The sequence below is a fragment of the Orbicella franksi genome, chromosome 7, assembly GCF_964199315.1.
Source record: "Orbicella franksi chromosome 7, jaOrbFran1.1, whole genome shotgun sequence".
Taxonomy (NCBI): Eukaryota; Metazoa; Cnidaria; class Anthozoa; order Scleractinia; family Merulinidae; genus Orbicella; species Orbicella franksi.
Genome location: NC_138151.1, coordinates 16879039 through 16898824, shown reverse-complemented (window position 1 = coordinate 16898824; position 19786 = coordinate 16879039). Strand labels below are relative to the sequence as shown.

At 39.9% G+C, this 19786-nt stretch overlaps 1 protein-coding gene across 1 annotated transcript in view; it reads left to right on the top strand.

The window, feature by feature from the left end:
• Positions 1-18661, top strand: part of LOC145493013 (soma ferritin-like) — a 20358-nt gene extending 1697 nt beyond the window's left edge. The window contains exons 2-8 of the mRNA XM_081472419.1: positions 14338-14427; positions 14545-14590; positions 15584-15702; positions 15802-15894; positions 16049-16102; positions 16400-16525; positions 17267-18661. Coding sequence (XP_081328545.1) covers positions 14338-14427; positions 14545-14590; positions 15584-15702; positions 15802-15894; positions 16049-16102; positions 16400-16525; positions 17267-17461 — 723 coding nt within the window. The 3' untranslated portion in view covers positions 17462-18661. The remainder of the gene's footprint in view (positions 1-14337; positions 14428-14544; positions 14591-15583; positions 15703-15801; positions 15895-16048; positions 16103-16399; positions 16526-17266) is intronic.
• Positions 18662-19786: the final 1125 nt, after the last annotated feature.

Genomic DNA, 19786 nt, shown 5'->3' with positions numbered 1-19786 from the left:
TTTATTCCTCCTTTGTCCGTTCTGGCACCACATGATTCTAATTTAGCCATTTACACTCAAGTCTGTCGCCTGGTTTTGCATGTTGTGTATCCCATTGCTTGACTTAGTTCAGGCAAGACCACGGTTTCAGTCCTCCATGTGGATCTCATCAGTTGCCAGTATTTCTAAAATACTCTGTACGTCTGTAGTTTCTAGTGCAACTTGTACATATGTGAGAATGCTAGACATTTTGTGGCTTGGCACAAACTTCTCGTGTTGAAGCGTGGGGTCAAAGTTCAGCTTTTCATGGATAGAAAGAGAAGCTATGATTGGCTAACCGCCAGCGAACGGAAGTGACTGGTTCGTTGAGTAGACGTTCATGGGGAAGGAATGCATGATGAGCCCTAAGAGCGTCTGCATGGGAGGCTAGACTGAACCCGGCCAAGTCAATGTTTCAATGCTTTGTAGAGTTTGATTATGTTTGCTTGCAGAACCCAAATAGTCTGGCTATTTTTATATCACACCCTCATGTTTTACATGCGTTGCAGTCAATCTATTTCTGTCTATGATTCTGGAGAGCTGTGACACATTACATGTTGAGAAATGGTATTCAAAGTTATCAAGGGTAGATTTGTAAAGAAAATTACCTGAAGGGACAAAAACAAAATACTTCGAGCTAGCGAGAGGCTTGAGTCATCAATATTTTTTCCACAGAAAGTAGAAATAAAAATTATTTTTGACGAGAAAATGAAGACTTAACTAAGCCTCTTCACTTAACTATCACTGAAAGGGGGCAAAGGATTAACAGAACAACAGATCATTTAGAAAATTATCTTTTGGTGTATTAAAACTATTACAAACACTGTTGTTAACTTGTTATACTAAGTATACATTTTTGTTGAGCACTCTGAACTGTTAATTGTGTTGAAACGTTAAAATTATTAAAATTTAAAAGACCGTATGTAAACCGAGCATTTTAGTGACTTTTTGGGGCGGGGAACCGAGATTTTAAGTGGGAAAAAAATGGAGCATTAAGGTTGGGCATTTTAGTGGGGAAATGAAAGCACAATGTACAAAAAGCCTACTTGTACTGTGTGTCAAATTAGTTATTGTTTGAATTTTTGATGCAAGTACTCAATATCTTAGCACAGAAATGCTCTACATTGAATAAATTTTCACATGAATGTTTTTATAAACAGAAGCTACCTGTAATTATATAAATCGCTCATTTCCCAAGGTGCCCGCTCATACAGGTTTAACCATACTCGATTGTTGAAAAAGAAGACATTGAAAGTCACAAAATTGACGAGCTGTATATGAATTTCGAATGATTCAAGCCATGATTAAATGTTTTAGACGATCAACAGTTAAGAGAATTGAGGAGACTTTGAACGACCTGTTCCGCTGTTTATTTATACGATACTATAATACACATAAATAAGGACATGGCGAAACGAGGAACAAATAGTTGATAAATAGAAGAAACGGCAGGGATTGGGAAGGCAGTGGGCCACGCGCATATGGCACATTAATCTATGAAATGATGCATTATGAAAGCACCTACCGGGCCTGAGATGCGTCCTAGCATATTAACTGCTAGTAAAATATGCACTATTTTGTGGACAGGATTCTCATTAATGAAATTTTCTGTGTTATGGCGAATAAACACGAGAGAAATCACGATGCCTTTGCTCGTTAATCGACATTATAATAGCATTCACTTTGTTTTTGTTTTGTTTTCATCCCCTTACTCGGACTCTGCTGGCAAACGAGGTTCTTGCTCAATCCATGTGCTTTCTGTTTTTCAGTAATAGAATCAGCTGATTTGAATATGTTTTGCATGCTGTAATTAGCTAAATAATATGCCTCCGAAAGCTAAAGTTCCAAAATTAGAAAAAACTTGGAGATTGTTGCTGTTTTGCACCATGAATGCCAAGTCCGCCACAACAAATTGTGATCCTGAAAACAAGGATCAAAATGAAGCTTCCAATCCTTCTAGTTCTAAGGAATGAAAATATTTTAGGTTAACGTTTCATTAACTATTAGAGAGCTACAGGTGTGTTATGTACAGTTCATGCATAGCTCAAGTTCTAAATTGAAGGCTTTCGTGCAAAAAGGGCGTATGTAGCATTTTGGGCTGATTTTTATTTTTTGCAGGATCGAGCTAATTTTTGACAGACTGACTTGTTTTGACATGCAAAGCATCATTGCGTAATTGTTCCTGTTGATTTGCGCTTTGTTTTCGAGAAATAACGTATGCGAAAAAACTCATTTTTCCAAGTGGCATCTTTTGGAGCGAATCCTTTCAAGATGGATTTTGACGCGGCGCAAACTTAAACAATTACTTTTAGCAGCTTCGAAAGCCCGGGTTTTTTTAAATAGATGTTTTGATTTTTGAGAGAAGTAGAGAAATAGACTGGAAAAAAAAAATTGACCGACCTCGTATCGAACCAGTGTCACGACAAAACAAACTCTTATCCGACCAGTTCAGCGCCTTATTCGCTTGCGCTAACGAAGCAACAGTAAGAGAATTCCGTAATTATATGAATAATAAAACTAGCGGCAAATACCACGCTTTGGTGACTTCATCGTTTAGCAAAACAAAGGTTTCTTTTGTTTTTTGCCCAACCAAAGCAGTGTTTCAGCCAGAAAATTTTACTTGAGGGCCAAAGTGGCGCCTGAAGACCTTTTTTAGGGGCCAATCTTTTTAGGAAAGGGGCCAATAAATTGAAAGCAACAGAAGGAAAAAATGTATCAAGGTACCAAGGAAAATAAAGCAGTTTATTAGGATTTGTGATAAAATTTAATAAGTGCTTTTTGAAGTGTTTCAACTCAAAGTTTCTTTTGAATCAGATGCTAGTATGAAGGATCCGTGCATTACAAGACAACAATCCTTAGGCATACATGATGTAGTTAATGATCAAGGGTTTGCAATGCATTATAGGGCGATTTCACACATGGCCAGCCATTTGGAAGTTTTCCGATGTGAGAGAATCGATACAGCAAAGCAAAAGGACAGATTGACTTCTTTTCTTATGTTGAATGTTTTAGAAGCAAAGATCTTTCAATATGATTTTCTAGAAGGACATAACGTGGGACAAAATAGCTGTTATTGATCGTCAACACAGAGAAATGTAGTCGCCATTATGGTGACAAAACCAGAATTTTTGGTCGCCAACGATGAAATGTTAGTTGCACTGGCGACCGTATCGGTCGCAATTTTGAGCCCTGGGATGGCTTTTAAAATACTATGCCTGTGTTAAGCCTGAATTCTTGTAAAAGGAAAGGGCCAAATTGGCCCTTACTTCATTTTTCTGGGGGCCATCTCTGATTGCAGCACACGATTCCCACAATGGCGCGCTCTGGCGGAAACACTGCCAGAGATCTCCAAAAGATGCCCTTGGAAAACTGAGTTTTTTGCATACGTTATTTCTCGAAAACGAATAGCAAATCAACAAAAACAATTATGCAACGATGCTTTTCATGTCAAAACAAGTCAGTCTGCCAAAAATTACCTCGATCCTGCAGAAAATTATAAATGTAACATTACTTGTCACTCTAAATCTAAAACTGAGCATGTGTCAGTGATGTTGATATCAGACTACTTGGTGTGTTCAGTTCAATCAGTTCCAGTTCAGAATGCATATAGTTTAACCTCAATGAAAGGTTAATATATAATTCGTGTTAGCTATATTCTGTGACTACACCTTAACCTAGCTTGTAAGTCCAGTAAAAACAGGCCTTCTGATAGGGTGCAATGAAAAAATGCAAATTATGTGAAATTTGCAGGGCAGATTATGCTATTAGAAAGGCCAATCAGGGCTCAAAGTTTATTTTTGGCTTTGGGAGCACTTGTGCGACCAGCTGTAAATGTTTACGCGCACTGCCAAAATTTTCGGCGCAGAGTTAAAAATTTTAGGTGCACAGCTTCAAATACTTGGAGCACCTACTCCAAAAGAATACTTAACGCTCCAAAAAGAGCAACTCAGGCTTTGTGTTGCAAACTGGGCCTATTCTAGCAGTATTGAGCACAACAAAAACAAGTAAAAGAATCAGGATATTTCACACAAGAGTTAAGCTTAGATATTAACTTCTGAAGTCTCTTCGTTGAGTATCCTCACTATCCAGTTGCTTGTTGTTTACCTCACCTTTCAAATTCTGTTCACGAAGATTCTTGATTTTTTCAACATCTGGGTATTCTTGAGAACTAGCACGAACTTTGAGCCGTGCCAATTATGCGATAAATAATGTAAATTATGCGATTTTTTTCTGAGCAATTTTAAGCTTGTTTTATAAGGTTTCAGGATAAGAAAAACACTTTTTTGCTGCCGTAAAGACATTTTGAACACAAAGGAACAGTAATTATGCATATTGATTGACATTAGTTGGAATAAATAAAAAGAATGAGGTCTTCTGCACTATCGGTGCACCACATTAAAAGTTGAAAGGACACAGCTAACATGCCAAATGAATGATCAATAATTATTGACATTCTTGCATGCTACAATTAGCTTCTTACACTTTGTTTTTATGTGCAGTATTATATTTCTGAATACAACAAACCAACTTTTTAAAATTTATTTTGCAAGGATCATCAATAAAACCACCATTGAATTTTCAGTTTTTAAACACTTCATCCTGCTTCACAATAATATTATTCAATCCATAATTAAGCAGGCAGATCATAACTTACATAAAACCCCACAGTACATGTAGGTCAATTTATAACATGCCAGTCTGTCAAACTCACATCTGATCTCATAATAGTATTGTATAACAAAACTAGCTTGAACATAACACTAAAACAGTCTTTCTCCCTGTAGACAGTAGTTGATAATCAAAGGGGACTCTTCGAGTCACGACTGAAATTTTTTGGTAAAATCCAGGGGAAATTGGAGTAAACCAACTCAAGTTAGCGGGGCTCTACTGTACAAGTTGACTGCGGGAAATTTTGTCACGAACAAAATTTTCTTCAACATGTTTCAAAAATCTCATTGGTTAAAGTTTGCAAGGTGACAAAAACATACCACGACCAAACGTCTACACAGATGAATGTAGCCAGTAAAACAAGCCATTTTGGTTAAAAAAGTCGAACCATTTCCAGCTAAACAACAAATCATATTTCCAATCGAACATATAAACTCTATTGAGTCCGAATGTGTATATATCAGCCATTCAGATTGGCTAATCTGAACAAAGGGCGTGTTTGTGTTTCACCAATAGGCGACTCTTTAAGAATAAGACTTGTACCAGGCCCCTGACATGCAAAATAACGCCTTGCAGCTTCGAATGTTTACAAAATCAAAGGTGACAAAGGGTTTTTAGGGTTTTTCCAAGGTAAATCATCTTAAAAATGGCATATTTATGCAGGAATTCCTGAGACACTTGTTGATTTATGTTTTATTTTATGAATGTTGTGCGTTGTGTGATTGGATACGATTTGAAGTCCATTGTGCGAAATCGCACCATCGCGTAATATCAGAAGGCCTGTAAAAAGTATAAAACAACAGCAATCAAGAATTACATATCGTTTGTTGAAATTTTTATGGCCCATTTGTTTACCCTAATGGCCCAAACTCTTTATAAATGGCCCATAACTTTCCAATGCCATGGGTCATAGGCACATTTGCTTGTTTTGCCTTCCCAATCCCTGAGAAACGGCATTACACAAGACTGAGAGCTCTGCAGTCTTTAATATCGCCTTGAAAAGGGAAGGGAAAAAAGGGAAACAAAGGGGTATTCGTATTTGCACGGCACGAAAAATTGGATTTACTATTATTTGATCTTGATCAAACTCGAGGTCAAGTATGATCATAGTTTTGATCTGAACTTTGACACGTGTCAAATGTGTGTTAAATATGTCATGACTTTGCCTATACATTTGATCCCTAAAGTGCAACTAACCCCCAAATTTTTTTCCTCTAATGAAAACTACTAGTTTGTTTTATTACTCCAGCGAAAAAATTATCTTGATTGATAAAATCCCTGCGATTCCACAGGCGTTTAAAGTTGTAATTTCTTGCCCCACGACCGAGCATGGTGGGATCTGGGTCAGGCCTCTTCTGATGTCATCGAAGGACATGGCTCAAAACACTCGGGAGATGTTTGACTGGGTTTCGAGTGCTGTGAAAACATATTTGGGGTATTTGTGCTTCATATTTTATCAAAAATGGACAAGACTTTTAAATGAAAGAACTGTATCATCTAGCAATACAATTCGGAGTCTAGCCACGATTAGCACGGCTATGATGTATATTATATTTTTTCGATTTCCAAGTGCAAGTCACAAGTTGAGCCCACCACACTGCGAGTCACGATCAACAATTTGCCGGCCCTTTTGGCTTATAAAGGTTAAAACCATGTATGAAGAGTTAACTTACAACTATTGAGGAGTTATAAAAATGACAATGAACACGAGTATATTCGCGGAAAAATTCGTCTTTTCGCTTCGTTATTGTCGACTGGCCGTATGTATACAAAGTCAATTACAGAATTAGTTGTGAGAACATAAACATTGCGAGTTACACAAATTTGCATATTTCGTCCTAGTAATTAAAAATCGTTCAACAAGATCTTGACAAAAGGTTCAGTATGGTATAAATGAATGCATTTCTCCTTCACTGTTCTTTTGTGTTAAGAGTCTTTTTTAGTACGCTTATAACCTGAGTGTTGCATTTCGGGCGAAAACAAGCACATTCTCCTTTCTGTGCTACAATCTCCGTCTGTAAAGTCGAATCTTTATGGTTTGTTTTACTTTCCTTATATATACTTATCAATCCTTGATTCGTCTTAAGTTTGTAACTGAAGAGATCTATCTCTTTACTCCAAGAACAAAGCAATTGTGTATGCGAAAGGGACTTTCAGAAACTCAGCTGCATTGTTGGCCACGTGCATGTAGCTTGCATGTGGTTGTATATAAAATCCAAAAATACATAGCTAGTTCAGCAGTTTGAAGCCTCACTAATCTTAATCACTCCGTTGTGGGACGTACGTGTCATTGACTATTCGATTACTATACTCGCTATTTCGAGGGCAAAAATCGCGATGCGATTGATTTGCCGTATATTTATCTCACCCTAGTTTCCATTGTTTTGGTCTGTGACTCTGGGGCTTGTTTTGATAGAATAGTCAGATGGCTCTCAGCTTATCCCAAATTCGTGTCTTATCTACCCTGACAATGTCGAGCTTTGCACTAGAAGCTAGAGTATAATATACAGGCCATGAAAATCTCTAGGTTTTTACAGTAGTGGCGAACCCGAGACCGAAGAACAGCTCGATGGCTCCCTGTTTTGGTCCGACTTTGCACAAGTCAGTACACTTCTTTCATCTTTTTCTCGTTTCTGGACGAGTGTCATCGATGCAGAGGTATCGAAGGAAGAGGATCGCTCTCTCCTGAGCTTGCTGCACTGCAACTCCCTCCAACAACGCATCTACCTTGCATTCTACAATGATTTTGAATCACACTATCGCATGTTCACATACATTCTCCTCATAAGCAAAACATTGTTAGTCCTTCGATGACGTAACAGGCCAACTCACCCCATTCTTTGCTATTGCTCGGCCATGGGGCATGGAAACGGCCAATTTTAGTAACTTTGAAAAATCATAGAAAATTAACGAAAATAGCTACAATGATACTTTTTTCTTAGCGGTGATCAGAAAAAACAATGAGACTTATATAAGCGAAAAAAAAATATTGGGGGTTGGTTGCACTTTAACAAAGAAGAGGGCAAATCTTAACTTTGACTCCACCTTTCACGCATGTTAAAGGAAGAATCAAATATCTTATGGATTTGCCATACATTTGATCCCTGTCAAAGGCAAGGTCAAACATGTCAATAACTTTGACTCCACTTTTGATGCATGTCAAAGGCATTCAAAGACACCATGGCTTTGCACACCTTTGATCTCTTTTGTCAAAGGCGTTCAAATGCGTTCAAAGGCGCCATGGCTTTGTACAACTTTGATCCTATGTCGTGTCATGTCAAAGGCGAGGTCAAATAAGGCTATATCCTGTGACTCCTCTTTAAATGCCCTTGGCTAATGATAGCTATCTGCGTTTTCATAATTTTTTCTGTTTTAACGCTTAAATGAAAGCTTGCTTTCTTGCCAATGTGTATTATTTTATGAAAAAAGTTTTCATTTGACCTGGAGATGGTAAAAGAAAACAGCAGGAAAAGGCGGCTGCCAGCTGCTTCCCACATTTTTCCGGCCAATCAGAGAAGAGACGAAAGGTTAGCAGGGAAAGTGGACATTTTTTTTTTTTTTCATTATGGTGGCCTTGGTGAAATTTTCATTGTGTTTTGGACCAGGAAAGGTAAGTCTTGGAATTTCATTCAATTATTGTCAATGTTCAGAGAATAACAGAGTTTGAAAAGTAAATTTAAAAATGCAGCATTAATAAATTGCGTATATATTCAGGGCAGGACAGATCCTTGGCAGTGAAAACAATTTCTGCAAAGATTGCACTTGACTGAATCACAGTTGATTGGCAAAGCTCTTTGTTAAGAAAAGACAAGACTTTTCAATTCACATATATTTAATTACAAAAGTTGATAAAGATATATATTTTTCTTACTCAGTCAAGTCCTGTGAACTGAATTGAAGTGTCTGTCATAGCACTGAAACTATAAGCTAAGATATTTTATGATCAGTAAAATAAACATAAGCTTAACTTAACCTTAAGCTTAAGCTTAAAGGTTGGCACACACGAGGGCACTAGTCCCTGCAGCAAGTCGAGGCGACAAGTCCCAACATGTGAACCGGCCATTTTTGCTACACGATCTAGTTGCAGGGACCAAAGTTTGGTCCCCGCAACTAGTCCTATGAATTCAAACCAGTTTGAATTTCAGGGACAAGTCCCTGCGACTTGTTCGTCAAAATGCTTCGTGTGAACTGTTCGTGGGACAAGTCCCTGCGAGCAGTCTCTTTGTGTAAACTCTTCAGGGGACTAGTTGCGGGGACTAGACGCAGGGACTAGTTACCTCATGTATGCCAACCTTAACTCTATCTACTTATAATTGTTGAGCACAATGCCTCTGGTAATTTCTGAGCTTAAACAATTCTCTTCAAAGGAAGCTCATGTAAATATAAAGGAAATTTGCATTGAAGGAAAAACTCAGTCAGCCATGCATGACAATCCATTTCAACCTGGCTGAATTATAATTATAGTCATTAAACCATTGAAAGAGTTGTTGACTCTGAAAATTTAATCTATGGATAAGTTTCTACTTTTGTCTCTAGTTACCATTCTATCGGAAATTAAAATCTGACTAGTGGAAATTTGCTCATGCATGTAGTTTTAATATCCTTCAGCTAGCCATTCTAGAAGAACTGAAGATATTAGCAGAATAATGTGGGAGAGGATACAACTTACAACTCTGTAATTCGTAGTCAACTCAGATGTTTAATCATGCAGTGCTCCAAGTCGTGTGCAAACATCACAACATTTTGGTAAGTAAAAGGCTAGAATATTCATTTATTTCCATATTTCGTGGCATACTGACCATCAGATCATGTGTGCTAAAGGCATCCCCTGTTTAGTGTTGACTGATACCCTCAATTGATGCGCGATCTACACTTCATCGGCACCTCAGGTGACACTTGATTGACACTCCATCGACATCGTGGTTGACAGACGGTTGAGAGTCAACCAAATTTTTGATTGATTTATCTGAGCCGGTCGACACATAAATTAACAAAGACCTTTATTTGCTTTTACTTGATTTAAAATTTTGTTGGCAAATTTGTCTGGACATTTCCCTCCATAAGATGCAGCTGCAGGGAATCATGGTAGTTGTATTCATCATCTTGGACTGGATATTTGTTTCGATGAATACACAATACTGCCATGATTCCCTGCAGGCGTGTCTCATGTTAAAGTTATTTAATTTCAGGATTTTTTTCAGTGGAAAAAATGTACAAGTAGTTGCTAACTGCATGACTATTTTGCAGTGAAAGTAAGCTTTAAGTAAGCATTTTAGGAATGGAAGGAGTTTGCTAATCAAATGTGAAATTATTTTGGTATGTTTATATGCTCCTTTTCACATATGAACTACAGGGGAAATAAGAAAAAAGATAACACTACTGATCATGAAGAGATCTGAGGAAACTGCACAGGAACAGCAATATTCCCAGAGGTATGTGTATTCCTCATTTCTTGTTACAGTTCATCGTCAGATTTGTTGGTTTTTGAGATTGCTATTTTGCAACCATAAAAGATCTTTGTTGCACTGAGATGTCTGTAACAGACAGGCAGGCAGGCAGACAGATGTACTGCTCTGATTGGCTTTAGGCCTTTTTTGTGCCATATTAGCTGTGTACTTTTAAAATGACCCCAAGTCTTTGTTCTCTTCTGAAATTCTAGCTGGGGACAAGCCCTTGTTCAGCTGGCAAAATTAGCCTGTAACTGGTTCTTAATGACATACCTGTGTGACTAAACCTTTGAGTCGAATGGAGAGAAATACAAAAGAAAAGGCTACCAGTTGAGTCCCCTCTTCTATCCGTGACTCGTGCGTTTCTCTGAAACGCGTGATGCACTATAGTGAAAATATTTTTCTGCAGATAGTATCAGTTCCCAGAAGCAAACAGTTTTCTCAGAGCAAAGTTCAAGGAAAACCGTGAGCTTTGAGGAGTACATAATGCCAAAGAGATATATCCTTGCATATTTTGAAAGTCAAAATATGGAGCTATTGTGTTTATTATCCTTCAGTTATTTTACACAACACGCTGGATCTTTTTAAAAATGAATATTTTCCCAGTCTAAGGTGGGACATAGTCACGTGATACGATTAGACCAACCACGCGATCAAAAATATGTTGATGGACTATAGACAAGGCTATTTTCACCGCTCTTTTGTTAGTGGACTGAGTTTAAGAGTAACATTACAAATCTGCGGTAAAAGTTAATATGTGTTATTGACGGAAGCGCAGACTATTCGGAGGAGGAGTAATGATCTGATTGGTCACGTTTTATTAATGTGATATTAGCAAAAACTATAGGTAAACTTTAAGGAATAGACTGGCAAGGTTCACCCTTAATTAATTTACAACATTTTGTCTGTTTGCTTCTGTTTAGACAAATGTGGACAAGCAATGTTGACAGGATGGACTTATCCAGTGAAGATGCACTGATGAATTTCGTCAACGCCTTATAATTAGGCCATGTGAAAATGTGTCTTCCGTGGAAAGCATGGGGATTCAGTTTACATTGACCACCAAGGCAGGTTAACCTCTTTGATGAGAAAGAAGTGGAAAACACTGTATTCGATTCCACTTATAATGCAAGAATGAGCAAGTGCAAGCAGCAAAAAAGGAGAACTGCCAAACCATTAGGAGTTCCATGCAGCGGACTGTGCCATCTGGAAAGGACGCTTATACTTGAATACACTAGTTGACTGTGGAATGAAATTTTGAGCGAAGTTTGTCAAAAATTTCCAGAAATTTTACGGTTGTCCTCCCTATTGTCTAGTCTGGTCCTGAAAATTCAAGGAACTGAGAATTTACCATAGTACCTAAGTGTTAGATAAATGTGCTTTGTGCCATGGAAGATTTGTTGACTTTCGTTTTCACTATAGACAGAACAATTTTTTTCCTTATGATCAGTCGTATTGCGTGTAGTTTGCCAGTGAAACCGAGCCTGTAACCTGACTTTTAGAAGCCTGAAGCCCAAAACATTTGTGCAAGGTACTTGAAGGTACTTACTCCTGATTAAAAAGGGGGAAAAATTAAAACTGGGATAAAGTTGAGAAGTTCGGGCGAGACGCGCGGGCGCGGAACGCGCAGAGCACCTTTGACACAGGCATCTTGCGTCACAGGCGTCTTCGACCACGTCAGACAAATTTGATTGCACTTTTGACCCGCCTTTGACAGTACGCAAAGGCGCATCAAAGGATCACCTTTAGCGCGCAAATCAAAGTCGTTCACAGGTGAGTAAAAACGGCCTTTACCGCCTTTGATTTTGGTAGCAAAGGTGTATTCAAAGATGTCTTTGATGCGCGTCAAAGATCTTCAAAAGCGTGCAAAGGTGGCGTTTACAAAACCCTTGACCACACATTTGACGCGCGGTAAAGCCGAGTTTTTGTGCCGTGGTGGTCACCCATCCAAGTACGAACCCCGCCGAACAGGGCTTAACTTTGTTTAGTATGCGGGTTGTGGTGCTGTCCTTGTGGTACAGTGACTCTACGCTGAACGCATTTTTTGATTTCTAAGATGGCAAAAGGTAACAAAGAGAGAGGAAAAAAATCACTGATACTGGCTGGGAAAATAGAGAACGAAAAAAATGAGAGGAATGAAAAAGAATTATTACTTGCCTTGGTGATCGGACAAGAAGCGGTACTTCCTTTATAATTGCCTCGGTCTCTCGGACCGATAACTTCATGAATGTTTTCAACAGTGTTACACCTCCTCGTGTATTCGCTTACCGTTACGTTTTGCACTATTTCTTAACAATGCCTGTGGGCTTTAACTTTAACTTTACCGACGGATTAGAACCTCAAGTCAGTGGCAGCAAAATTGCCACTGTTTACTAACGATCCAAGTTGAGTGGCTCATAGCCACTTTGATTTCTTCTAAAATGTCACAATTAAAACTGTTGCGTTGGGTGTCAGCTCAAGAGAAGCTAAGAGAGCGACAACCCTGAGTGGTTTTCAAGCTCAGTCATTTGAGAACAACAACAGAAAACATGTCTGCAATGGACTTATGGATCAGTTTAAAGGACGAAATAAGGGCTAGCTTGCTCTGCACTTTGTGCCCCCACAGTGTGCTCATTTACGTTTATTGACAACGGTTTCTTCAGAATATGAGCCCAATCATCTTTGTAACAGAGTATGTGAACAGAACCTTAAGAAAATAAGCTCACCAAAGAATTATTTTAAACAAAAATAAACCCGGTACTCATCGAAATCTTACAATATGTGTTTTTAATTTTTTTTTTCTCAAGCATCTGAGCCGGCCGGAATCCTAAATCCTCGAATTTAATCGGCTAATCACGCGCTTTTTACGATACGGCCCACGGGCCGGATTTTTTTCCCCGCTGTAGCGACTACAGCTCCTAAATTTCGTTCCTAAAAGTTACCGGAAATCGTCAATCTTTTGCCATTTGTACATCTCCATCGACGATTAGTCAACGCAAGTTTATCTCTGTTCTCTTAATGCGTCAGTCAATTCCAGCAGTGCCCATCCCCCCCCCCCCCCGGGCTAACCCCCGGGCATTAACATTTTTTGTAAATAAATGGGCAAATTCCCCGGGGTGAGGATACATAAGCTGTCTAAATGCCCCGGGGTGGGGACGGAGAAAGAGGGCAAATGCCCCGCCGGCGGGATCGTCGCCTTCCAACACCTCTGCAGTTTTTTTTTATTAATCGATGAATAAAACGTTCAACTGTTCAGTATTTTAATGCAACGGTAAGACTTTAAGGACAACAGTACGTGTTAGTTGATTCTGATTATATTTATTTCTTTATATTTGCTTTTAACAGTTTGCTAGAGGATAGCTGGGACCGCGGCGGACGAGCCTCCAGCCGCGAGCGATGATAGTTGCCTGTTTTCGCAGGCTACTTTTTCTGTGAAGAATCAAGACATTTCAAATGATGATGCATTGCATTTTAAGCTCGCAAGATCTGTCTTGAAGATCGCATCATTTGAATTCGCAAACCTTAAGTATTTGAACTCGACTTTCATGAATTTAAAAAATGCTAGGCTAGTTTTGAATGCGAAATGCAAAATAGCCGTGTTCAAGTCAGTGATTGTTTTGCGATAAACAAAATATAGTTCACTTTGTCGCTTATATTTATATGCTTACAAGTAATGAAGAAATGTCTAAAATTGAGAAAACACACCTTTAAAACATCTACAAGTTTCTCTAGTCCCTGACGGACAAGTCGTTGTTCGACAAACGCCTCGTCTTTCCCGAGAAACTCGTCCATGGCACTTTCGAAAACACGTGTGTCAAATGCCCGGGGATCGCCCCGGGGTACGCAAATGCTCAGCCTTCGGGCCGCGATAAAATTGTAGATGCCCCACCCCCGGGACTGACAACGTGAACAAATGCCCCGCGGTTGCCCGGGGGGGGATGGGCACTGCTGGAATTGACTGATGCATAAACGTGGCAAGGAAAGTCACTGTAAGTGAATTAAATTGAGTGTTTTGAAGTTGTGAGAGTTTGCTTGGATGTTTGTAGCTTGGCGCTGTAATAGCGCGTAATCCTGTGTTTCTCTCGTCGCCTGCGGCCTCAGGCAGCATTTTCAAGACCTCGGTCACAGTTTTTCAGTATACGCACCTCCCAGCTGGCAAATGACAAATATATCTGGCTCATATCAGTGTACTCTCTTGTATTTAAATCGCAACATTTCTTTGCAGATTCCGTTGGTTTACTTGATCAGTTTCATCCTCGGTGTCGATGTGGCGTGTGGAAATAAGGCGAAGTGCGACCTTGCCGCCCACATAGCAGTAAGTGAAATAAACTCAGTTTGCTTTACTTTGTCGTTTTTTTGTCATCTGAATTTCCCTTTGTTTCTACTGCAAATTTTGTGTATAGTAAGAACGAGTTCGTTTGATTTTTCTTAGGCACACGAAGACCGTTGGGTTAATCCCAAGTACAAGGATTATAATGGTCAGTAACCGTTTCAACTTCAAGATTAAAACATAAGTTCTCTTTACTAATTCCCATACGTTGCTTTAAATGTTCGCTCGAATAATTTGCAGTTACATCAGTGATACCCTGACATCAGGCGTTCTAACTTTTCGCGGCAACGGGAGAAATAAGAAAAAGAAAGTTTGATTAGAGGTTACTCCTTAATTTAATCGTCTTTAAAGCCTGGTTCTCATATGCCGCCGACATACCTGGGGACGCTGGCACGGCCTGGGATAGCGTTACGGCTTGTGTGAACATTTATCGCCGAATCGTAATCTATCCCAGGCAGTGACCGCCGGCTTGCCTGCGAAATTGAGCTGAGTTCAATTTCGCGGGCAAGCCGACGGTTGTCGGCGATGAAAATATTTTATGTAAACATCATCTGCGGACGCAACATACTCCAGTGAGACGATTCGATCCATATTTACGAGTAAAATTGTTGAAACTTGGACAATTCGATTTGCATTTCGCGCAAATTTGAGTACGTCGGCGATCCATCCCAGATGCGCCGGGGACCCACTGGGAAAGATCGCCGAACGTTGTCAGTTGCAACCGGCGACTACCTCGCAGGTAGGTCTGCGGGATATGAGAACCAGGCTTAAGAGAGCCACCACTTAATGCAATGCAATGTGTTACATGAAGTCTTGACTGGAAAAGCAACCGTTAACCGGAAATCTTTTCCTATCGTAGGTGGAATCACTGTACGTTCTTCAAGCTTTTCTGCAGTCTACCCTGCGAGACAGAGATTTCCTTGTCTATTACTGAGCATAAAGAAAAGGGAATCTGTGTGTCAGAGGGTACTCACAGTCCAGCTCGAGAGCATTCTAAATTCAGGCTTTCTATTCCACGGAAAACAGAACTGAACAATTTTATTTCCAAAAAGAACATGAAAATATGTTTAATATCGTTCAAAGCATATAAACTTGCACTCCGTTCTCTTATGACAAGTTATAATGGCAACTCTTTTTTCAGGCGAAGACGCTGAACATCCTCCGAGACCACGTGTTTCACCCTTCGCAAATGAAACAGAAAAAGAGATAAACAAACAGATCAACCGGGAGCTGTTTGCTCATTACACCTACATGTCTATGGTAAGCTTTTAAAAAGCATCTCATGTGTTTCAGGTATTTTTTACTTCGCTGACTTGTAGGTATTCTCAACATTCATATTGTTTTTCACTTGGTATCCAGGCCGTGCATTTCGACCGTGATGATATTAACCTCCCTGGGTTCCACAAATTCTTCAAGGAGTCCTCAGAGGAAGAGCTGAAGCATGCGCACTTGGTAAGTTCTTAACCGGTACTGATTTCGTGTATTTCCGCTTTTTTTTCAAGTATGTTTGCTGTTAAGTTCGCTGTTGTCGTCAAATGGGTCTACATTACTCTTGATATTATTTTGCAATAATACAGCTTCCTTTGTTTATGTTTTTGTTTTGTAGCTGATGGAATATCAAAACAAGCGCGGCGGCCGTGTTAAGCTTCATGGCATTATGGTAAGTTCAGCCAGGTGATGAAACTAGCTTGAGCTGCAGTTGACAACGTTAAGCTCAAGATGCGCTCTCGTTTCACCGCGACCTGAGTTAAACTTTATTCGAATATGAGCTGTTTGAGGAATAGATTTTGTCAATCGTAGTTGATACAACAAAATATCATTTTATGCTGGTTTTTTTTTTAATCCAACAACAGATTATTTTAGGTTATTGTAACTACAGAATGAAGTGTTCCGTTACGTTAAGTACGCAAAGACCAACTATGCTCTTGTTCGTGTGTTTTGTGCTTGTCTTGAACAGAAACCTTGCAAAAATCAATGGGGTAGGGGTTTGGATGCCATGGAAGATGCTCTGGAACTGGAAAAACACGTTTATCAGTCACTGTTGGACTTGCACAAAACAGCGGAGTTAGCCAACGACCCTCAGGTATAGAGCAATCATGGTCTACTTGCATTTATTTTCCATCCATCCTTCTCACCCTTTTCGTCACCTGTTTTTTTCCTTCCCTCCTGCCAGCCTGCCTGCCTGCCTGCCTGCCTGCCTGCCTTCCTTCTTCCCTTCCTTCCATCCTTCCTTCCTTTCCCTCCTTCCTTCCTTCCTTCCTTCCTTCCCTCCCTCCCTCCCTCCCTCCCTTCCTTCCTTCCCTCCCTTCTATCCCTCCTTCCTTCCATCCTTCCTTTCTTCCTTCCATCCTTCCTTCCTTCCTTCCTTCCTTCCTTTCTCCCTTCCTTCCTTTCTTCCTTCCATCCTTCCTTCCTTCCTTCCTTCCTTTCTTCCTTTCATCCTTCATTCTTTCCCTCCTTCCATCCTTCCTTCCTTCCTTCCTTTTTTCCTTCCTTTTTTCCTTACTTCCATCCTTCCTTCCATCCTTCCTTTCTTCCATCCTTCCTTCCATCCTTCCTTACTTTCTTCCTTCCTTCCTTTTTTCTTTCCCCTCCTTCCTTCCTTCCTTTCTTCCACCCCTTCTTCCTTACTTTCATCCTTCCATCCCTCTTTCATTCAATCCTTCGTTCCTTCCCTACTTCTTTGCTTACCCCCGTCCCTCCGTCGTGCCTTCCTCAATCCTACCCCCCCCCCCTCTTTTCTTCCTTTTTTCATTCCCTAACTCTCTTGCTTTTTCTAAGGAGGTCACTTATTCATTTCTTTGCTTGTGATATTCATTAACAGTTGCAAGACTTCCTGGAATCCAATTTCCTTGGTGAACAGGTGGACAGCATCAAAGAACTCTCAGACTTTGTTGGCACCCTGAAGCGTATGGAAGGGCCGAGCTACCCCCTCGGCGAATATCACTTTGACAAAATGACCCTGGGCGAACATGACTTTGACAAAATGCCCCTTGGCAGAGGCGACAAGAAAGCTTAAGCTTTCCTTGTTTTCTTGTGAAGTGCAGTGAACGCGATTGCTGATTGCGATTATCAACTTGTTATTTGGTAGTTTTAACATTTGAATTTTCTAGTGAAATGAGAGGTTTGGTTAGGTTTGAGTGGTCGCAATTTTTTTTTTAATTATACAGTAATAAGGCTATCCTTTAAAATTGTTAATTTGTTAGAAACATTTTAAGCGTTCAGTATCCCAGTTATTCTAATAAGTAGATAACTGCTTGGTATTTACTTGATAGCGGAGCTCCGGCGACTCGAAGGGCCGCCAAGCAGAGCCCCATACTCATATAGGAAAGAAAAGGAAACCCATGAGTTAATTTTGTCATTGTTATCATGGCTAGTGGTATTGCTTATGGGCGCGTGTGCGTGACGGCGAACACGATGACGACGGAGTCGCGCAACATGGCGGCCATACTCCAAATAATAGGTTGACATACATGCAGCCTATGTTTACTGTGTACTTCTTTGATATTGGACATCCATGCTATGATCATTTGATACCTGTCAAAACAGGGTGTCCGCTGACCAGTATCACATGACCATACCGTAGGCTCAAGTTTACAGCTCATCGAGGTCGCATGTTTTTTTGAAGTTGACGGCTGACCAAGTGCTGGTTTTCGATTGGATCGCTGGCTGATCGCAGATTAACTTGTTGAAAACAAGGCAGGATTGTTCGGAAGCCGTTTAACGCTAACCCAGGATTAAAAGCTAACCGAATAATAACTTTTTCTTCTATACAAATGTCTTTTGCTGTTTTGTTTTGTGTATATGGTGATTATTAAAACTCATAACAGAAGGCCAAACAATAGACAGAAAACCTCAACGCAAAGTTACAAAACTCCAATCAAAATTCTACCTTTTCCTGGGTTAGCTTAATTTGGCTCAGAACAACCCGGCCCAGGAGCTACGCTTTTAGCCTGGCCTAAATCTATATATTACCTTCGTCATCACAAGGCTTGGACTCGACTCTATGGACCTGTCTGTTTATTTGTTTGTTTATTTGTTTTTTGTTTTTGTGTTTTACTTTCATAAAATTGGGGAGAATATATTTCAGGTTTGGAGAGTTCTAGTGATTTGTTCAATGATGCTTTGGGTCATTGATCTGAATAAATTATTCTTGTAATCTTTGTAACTATCGTTGTATAGGTCAATACAGTTCTATAATAAACGGATTTCACAAAAACATTGAACCTATATCGTCTTGTTTTGCTGGGGTCGGAGACGGAAATGGAAAAAGGTGAAGTACCAGGATGGGGGGTAGTGGACAGGGGACATCCGCGGGATGATATGATGTTATTGCCTAACACCTCTGGTCTTATCGCAAGTTCCATAATTGGAACATCTGTGAATGACACCCGGGGCTGGGAACCTCTGACAAGTCAACGAGGCAGATCATTGGAAGTTTTAAAAGCAAAGCCCATGAAGGAACCGATATCTCCTTTGGCCGTGTCTCCAATCTCTTTTTCACCACTAATTGAGAGGAGCGAATTTCACAACAAAACTAGAGTGTGTGGTATTTTTTTGTCAGGAAGGAGGGGGTCGTAAGCATTAGAGTATTGAAACTCATTCAGTATCAGAGATATGTTTGAGTTTAAAACATATTTCTTTTGGCGGTACGCATGTTAATCAATGACCTTAAAACGCGTTTGATTTCTCGTGACCTTAAGCATGTTGATCTCGTCCTAACCAGCCTGTGTGGGTAGAATTTTTTTTTTTTTTTTGTCAATTTTCACCTGTGCAGGTCCACCGGAATTGCGAAATTATCAGACTTGATTCTTGAGCATACAATACAAGGGGCGTGCCTGTTTGTATGTTCGAAGTATAAGGAAATGTGTAGCTCTTATTAACCGAGCAGGAGGTCTGTATGGGAGAATCTTGACCGAGGTCGTGAGTACAGACCGAACGCAGCGAGGTCTGTACACACGAGGGAGGTCAAGATTCCTATACAGACCGACTTAGTTCGGTTAATAAGATGTTTATTGTATGGCAAAGGAGAAAACTTTAATTCGTTTAATGTAACTGGTTTGCTGACATTCTGCTTGCGAACAGCGATGAGCTTAACTTAAGCCTGCCGAAATTTGCTCGTCCTCTTTACTTTTTTTCTTTGTCATCAGGCTTTTTGGCACTTCCATAAATGATTCAGAAGAAAATGAAAGAAAATGGTGAACATTTTTGTATTTTAGTTTGCTACTTTTTCAACGCGAAATGTAACCGGTCTAGATGCCGGTTTAGATGCCGGTCTAGATGCCGGTCCAGATGCCGGTCCAGATGCCGGTCTTGATGGGAAAATCTAGACCGCGGTCAATAT